This window comes from Salminus brasiliensis, unplaced genomic scaffold (genome assembly GCF_030463535.1).
Source record: "Salminus brasiliensis unplaced genomic scaffold, fSalBra1.hap2 scaffold_73, whole genome shotgun sequence".
NCBI lineage: Eukaryota > Metazoa > Chordata > Actinopteri > Characiformes > Bryconidae > Salminus > Salminus brasiliensis.
Window position 1 is genome coordinate 1 of NW_027326705.1, and position 7,500 is coordinate 7,500.

At 51.1% G+C, this 7,500-nt stretch overlaps 1 protein-coding gene across 1 annotated transcript in view; it reads left to right on the forward strand.

The window, feature by feature from the left end:
• The first annotated feature begins 206 nt into the window (after positions 1-206).
• Positions 207-7,500, forward strand: part of naalad2 (N-acetylated alpha-linked acidic dipeptidase 2) — a 12,924-nt gene continuing 5,630 nt past the window's right edge. The window contains exons 1-9 of the mRNA XM_072672115.1: positions 207-329; positions 1,449-1,548; positions 3,145-3,331; positions 4,155-4,256; positions 5,192-5,317; positions 5,439-5,625; positions 5,737-5,830; positions 6,003-6,098; positions 6,888-6,973. Of these exons, the coding sequence (XP_072528216.1) occupies positions 248-329; positions 1,449-1,548; positions 3,145-3,331; positions 4,155-4,256; positions 5,192-5,317; positions 5,439-5,625; positions 5,737-5,830; positions 6,003-6,098; positions 6,888-6,973 (1,060 nt within the window). The 5' untranslated portion in view covers positions 207-247. The remainder of the gene's footprint in view (positions 330-1,448; positions 1,549-3,144; positions 3,332-4,154; positions 4,257-5,191; positions 5,318-5,438; positions 5,626-5,736; positions 5,831-6,002; positions 6,099-6,887; positions 6,974-7,500) is intronic.

Genomic DNA, 7,500 nt, shown 5'->3' on the forward strand with positions numbered 1-7,500 from the left:
AACCCATCTTACTGTGGCCCAGAACTTTACAATCCCCTCTTACTGTGACCCAGAACTTTACACCCCCCCCCCCCCCACACCTCTCTCTCTTTCTCTCTGAGTCTCCTCCCCCTCTGTAAGCCCCTCCCTCTGTCCTCCTGTTGCTCTTCCCCTCCCCTCCTGTGGGCAGTGTGCTCCTCACTCAGGGCAGTGTGAGCGGTGGACAGTGAGTGTGTGACAGTGTGTGTGTGAGAGAGAGAGAGGGGGGATGGGGGCTGAGAACAAACTCGTCCGCTCTGTGAAGTGGATCATCATCCTCATACTCTTCTTCTTCATCGGTTTCATCATAGGTATGTTCATACAGTGTGTGTGTGTGTGTGTGTGTGTGTGGACATTTAGAGACTACTGGATCACGCATAAGCATAAAAACACACTCTCACACACTCACACACTCACACACTCACACACACACAGAGAAGCATGCGGGGTGTAGAGTTGAGAGTGGTGATCTGAGGGTGAGGGGCTTTAGACAATCAGCAGAGACTCGAAGTTTACACACTGTGACTGAGACCAACACACACACTCTCACACACTCTCACACACACACTCACTCAGAGGGAGAGGTGTGAATCGGTGTCAGTTAAGGCTGAGTGGTGTGTGCGCAGTTTATGTAAATTGTATGTAAATGAGGAGAGTTTGAGCACTTACAGCAGTGTGCAGAAGTGTTAACACCCCCACCCCACCACACCCCACCCCACTCCCCGGGTTTTACCTGTTTACCCGGGCCGGGGGGTTAATCAGCCCAGCAGACACAGTAAACAGGTAACCTCAGTCACTGGGGGAGTTGGGTTCCAGGGTTCTCCAGGGTTCTCCTGGGTTCTCCTGGGACTCCCTGTGATAACTCTCCTTACATAATGATGTCATTTCCTGCTGTGTAAGCTGTGGTTGATGGAGATTAATGTGGAGTTTGAGGTGTTTCACCTCTGATCTGGTGTGTGGGGTAAGTTCTGCACCGTGGGCTTCCCTGCCCTGACGCCCCCATAATGCACTGCTCACGACCCTCTGACCAGGAGACGCTAACGCCCCATCAAATAGCGCTGGAGCTAAGAGGCTAATACCCCACCGATTAGCACTGGAGCTAAGAGGCTAATACCCCACCGATTAGAACAGACAGTTCCAGTAGGAATCTGGAGGATCAGAGAGCTGGAGGTGCTCTTTGATCTCCAGCAGGTGAGTTTACCTGGTTTGGTAATAAAACAGAAGTGTTACTGATAAGCTTGTGAAAGTCATCAGATCTCCACAGTAAATGATAAACTGACCTCCCTCACAGTCACGAGTGATGGCCACTGCCAGTTACCCACCACTTAGCGCTGGAGCTACGAGGCTAATGTAGCTAACTAGAAGTGGAAGCCTGTGCTCCACCAGTTAGCGCTGCAGCTAACTGCCTCAGTGTGTATTTTCTGTCCCAGGCTGGTTTGCGAGACCTGGCCCTCAACATCACGAGAAGCCGGACTACCTTCATCAGTTCCTGCAGGAGATACATGCAGATAACATCAAACAGCATCTCCGGTACACACACACACTCACACTCACACACTCACCCACACACTCACACACTCACACACACTCACACACACTCACACACACACACACTCACACACACTCACACACTCACACACACACTCACCCACACACTCTCACACACACTCACACACACACTCACACACACACTCCCACTCACACACTCACCCACACACTCACCCACACACTCACACACACACTCACCCACACACACACACACTCACACACACACTCACCCACACACTCACACACTCACACACTCACCCACACACTCACACACTCACACACTCACACACACACACACACACACACTCACACTCACACTCACACTCACACTCCCACTCACACACTCACCCACACACTCACACACTCACACACTCACACACACACACACACACACACTCACACTCACACTCACACACTCACACTCACACACTCACACACTCACACACACTACCACACACACTCCCACTCACACACACACCCACACACTCACACACTCACACACTCACACACACACTCACCCACACACTCACACACTCACACACTCACACACACACTCACACTCACACACTCACTCACACACTCACACACTCACACACTCACACACACACTCACACACTCACCCACACACTCTCACACACACTCACCCACACTCACACACACTCACACACACACTCACCCACACTCACACACCCACACTCACACTCACACTCACACTCTCACACACACTCACCCACACACACACACACACTCACACACACTCACACACTGACACACACTCACCCACACACTCACACACACTCACCCACACTCACACTCACCCACACACACACACACACACACTCACACACACTCACACACACTCACACTCTCACACACACTCACCCACACTCACACACACTCACACACTCACACACACTCACACACACTCACACACACTCACACTCACCCACACACTCACACACTCACACACTCACCCGCACACTCACGCACACTCATGCACACTCACGCACACTCACACTCACCCACACACACTCACACACACTCACCCACACTCACCCACACACACACACACTCACTCTCACACACTCACACACACTCACCCACACACACACACTCACCCACACCCTCACCCACTCACACTCACACACACACTCACCCACACACACTCACCCACATACACTCACACTCACTCACACACACACTCACCCACACACACTCACCCACACACACACTCACTCACACACACACACACTCACACTCTCACCCACACACTCACACTCTCACCCACACACACACACACTCACCCACACACACACTCACACACTCACACACACACTCACACACACACTCACACACACACTCACACTCACACTCACCCACACACACTCACCCACACTCACCCACACACACACTCACCCACACACACTCACCCACACACACACTCACCCACACACACACTCACACTCACACTCACACTCACACACACACACACTCACACACACTCACACACTCACACACTCACACACACACACACTGCTGTAATCAGACTCGGCTCCTCTGGACGTTTTTCTGCTTCAGGAAGTTCACGCGTCTGCCCCACCTGGCCGGCAGTCAGCAGAACCTCCGCCTGGCCGAGCAGATTCGGGACGAGTGGCTGGCGTATGGGCTGGACTCGGCCGAGCTGGTCTGGTACGATGTCCTGCTGTCGTATCCCAACGCCTCCCAACCCAACTACATCTCTGTAGTGGACCAGCATGGAGACGAGGTAGGGCTGCTTGTGTACGGCTAATGCTGCTCTTTGATCTCAGGCAGGTGAGTTTACCTGCTGTCTGACGCTGAACGGCGTCCCCCTGAATCTCCTCAGTAACTGATAAACTGACCTCCTGCTGTCCTCCGCCTCAGCCTCACCATGACTCAGCTCCTTCACTGTAATTAAGGAGACCTGAGAGTCGCTCCAGACAAGCCCTTACACCCGGCCTAGCAAACCCTAATGAGCCCTTAGCCTGCAGCTAACGCTAACTTCAGCCGTGATGTCATCATCAAGTTCAGGTCAGAGGAGCTGGAGCTGGTGGAGGTGCAGGTTAGAGGAGCTGGAGCTGGTGGAGGTGCAGGTCAGAGGAGCTGGAGCTGGTGGAGGTGCAGGTCAGAGGAGCTGGAGCTGGTGGAGGTGCAGGTTAGAGGGGCTGGAGGTGGTGGAGGTGCAGGTTAGAGGAGCTGGAGCTGGTGGAGGTGCAGGTCAGAGGAGCTGGAGCTGGTGGAGGTGCAGGTCAGAGGAGCTGGAGCTGGTGGAGGTGCAGGTTAGAGGAGCTGGAGCTGGTGGAGGTGCAGGTTAGAGGAGCTGGAGCTGGTGGAGGTGCAGGTCAGAGGAGCTGGAGGTGTCTGTAATTACACCCTGGCTCTGCTGGAGTCACACAGATGTTATTCAGACGTCTGAGCGTCCACACAGTGACCTCACAGTGACCTCACTGTCCCGCGGCGGCCACACTCAGCAGCTGGTCAGTGTGTGTGCTGGTTGTGGGTCTGTGGTGTGTGGCGCTGTATCGTGTTCTACTCCCTGACTGTAAGGAACCTCGGTTCTCCTCCTGCAGGTGTTCAACTCCTCACTGTCGGAGCCGGTACCTGAGGGATACGAGCATGTTACCGACATCGTCCCCCCCTACAGCGCCTTCTCCGCACAGGGGCAACCAGAGGTTTCACACACACACACACACACATACACACACACACACACACTCATATACACACACTCTCTCATATACACACTCCCTTATATACACACACTCATATACACACTCCCTCATACAGACACTCACTCATATACATGCACTCCCTCATATACACACACTCACACACTCATATACACACACTCACACACACTCCCTCATATACACACACTCTCACACACTCCCTCATATACATACACTCACACACACTCCCTCATATACACACACTCACTCATATACACGCACTCCCTCATATACACACACTCACACACACACACTCACACACACTCCCTCATATACACACACTCACACACACTCCCTCATAGACATGCACTCCCTCATATACACACACTCACACACACTCCATCATATACACACACTCACACACACTCCCTCATATACACACACTCACACACACTCCATCATATACACACACTCACACACACTCCATCATATACACACACTCACACACACTCCATCATATATACCTGAACTGATTTAAAACTTCTGAACTGATTCTGAACTTCTGAACTGATTCTTTCAATCTGATTCTGAACTTCTGAACTGATTCTGAACTTCTGAACTGATTCTTTCAAACTGATTCTGAACTTCTGAACTGATTCTGAACTTCTGAACTGATTCTTTCAATCTGATTCTGAACTTCTGAACTGATTCTGAACTTCTGAACTGATTCTTTCAATCTGATTCTGAACTTCTGAACTGATTCTGAACTTCTGAACTGATTCTGAACTTCTGAACTGATTCTTTCAATCTGATTCTGAACTTCTGAACTGATTCTTTCAAACTGATTCTGAACTTCTGAACTGATTAAAAACCTCTGAAGTGATTCTTCTGAAGTGATTCTGAACTGAGTTGTGTGTAATCTGCTCGGCTGTGCTCAGGGGGATCTGGTGTATGTGAACTACGGCAGGACGGAGGATTTCTTCAGGCTGGAGAGGGAGCTGGGAGTGAACTGCACGGGGAAAATCGTCATCGCCAGATACGGGAAAATCTTCCGAGGGAACAAAGTGAGAGAAGTGGAGGGTTTTAAACCAGCGGCTGAACCGGGTCACTGGATCAGGGCTCGGCTTTCACCCTGTTACTGCTGCAGAGAGAATACCTGTGTGTGTGTGTGTGTGTGTGTGTCAGGTGAAGAATGCGATGCTAGCGGGGGCTAAAGGCATCGTGCTGTATTCAGATCCGGCGGATTACTGCGCTGAGGGGGTGGAGCCTTACCCTGCAGGGTGGAACCTACCAGGAGGGGGCGCTCAACGAGGAAACGTCCTGAACCTGAACGGGGCAGGAGACCCTCTCACCCCTGGATATCCCGCCAAAGGTGTGTGTTCACATCGAGACTACCTTTAAATCAAACACACACACACACACACACACACACTGTATATCTGTATATGTATTCATGTGTTTGGTGTTGGTGTGTTTTTTTTAGAGTATACCTACAGACCCAGTCTAGAGGAAGGGGTGGGGCTACCTAAAATTCCTGTGCACCCTATTGGCTATCATGATGCTGTTCACCTGCTGAAGTGAGCTCCTCCTCCTCTGATCAGCTATAATAACATCCTTATAAACAGTCTATTACCCTCATCAGCGCTTAGTTACCATAGTTACCAGTCTGTTGTTTCTTTCTGCATGTTGTTCTGATGTGGTCAGCTGCTGTTTACACTGTGTCCACTCAACTCACTCTGTGTGATGCAGGAACATGGGCGGGGCTTCTCCTCCTGCTGGTTGGACAGGAGCTCTGAATGTGTCGTATCGTATCGGGCCGGGATTCACCCACGACTTCCTACAAAAGTAAGACCTGACCCAGATACACACACACACACACACACACACACACACACACACACACACACACTGTTGTTTAAGGTTTGGCTCTGTTGTCCATCTCCAAGTGTCCGTCTCTCACACACACTCTCTCTCACACTCTCTCTCACACACACACTCTCTCTCACACACTCTCTCTCACACACACTCTCTCACACACACTCTCTCTCACACACACTCTCTCTCACACACACTCTCTCTCACACACACTCTCTCTCACACACTCTCTCTCACACACACTCTCTCACACACACTCTCTCACACACACTCTCTCTCACTCTCTCTCTCACACTCTCTCACACACACTCTCTCTCACTCTCTCTCACACTCTCTCTCACACACACTCTCTCTCACACACTCTCTCTCACACACACTCTCTCACACACACTCTCTCTCACACTCTCTCTCACACACACACTCTCTCTCACACTCTCTCTCACACACACTCTCTCTCACTCACACACTCTCTCACACACACACTCTCACACACACACTCTCTCTCACACACACACTCTCTCTCACACTCTCTCACACTCACACTCTCTCTCACACTCTCTCTCACACTCTCTCTCACACACTCTCTCTCACACACTCTCTCTCTCTCACACTCTCTCTCACACACACTCTCTCTCACACACACACTCTCTCTCACACTCTGGTTTTCAGATTTCAGTATTTACATATATTACATTTCAGTCCACTCTAACTCGGTTCTGTGTTCTGGTTCCACTCTGACTCGGTTCTGTATGTTCTCAGTAAAGTGCGCATGAACATTCACACCTACAACCAGGTGACCCGCATCTACAACGTCATCGGAAAGATCAGAGGAGCACAGGAGCCAGGTACACCTACACTCACCTACACCCACCTACACCCATCTACGCTCACCTACGCCCACCTACGCCCACCTACACCCACCTACACTCACCTACACTCACCTACACCCACCTACACTCACTTACACCCACCTACACTCACTTACACCCACTTACACTCACCTACACTCACCTACACTCACTTACACCCACCTACACTCACTTACACCCACTTACACTCACCTACACTCACCTACACTCACTTACACCCACCTACACTCACCTACACTCACTTACACTCACCTACACTCACCTACACCCGCCTACACCCACTTACACTCACCTACACACACCTACACTCACTTACACCCACCTACACACACCTACACTCACCTACACCCGCCTACACTCACTTACACTCACCTACACACACCTACACTCACTTACACCCACTTACACTCACCTACACACACCTACACTCACTTACACTCACCTACACACACCTACACTCACCTACACCCGCCTACACTCACTTACACTCACCTACACTCACC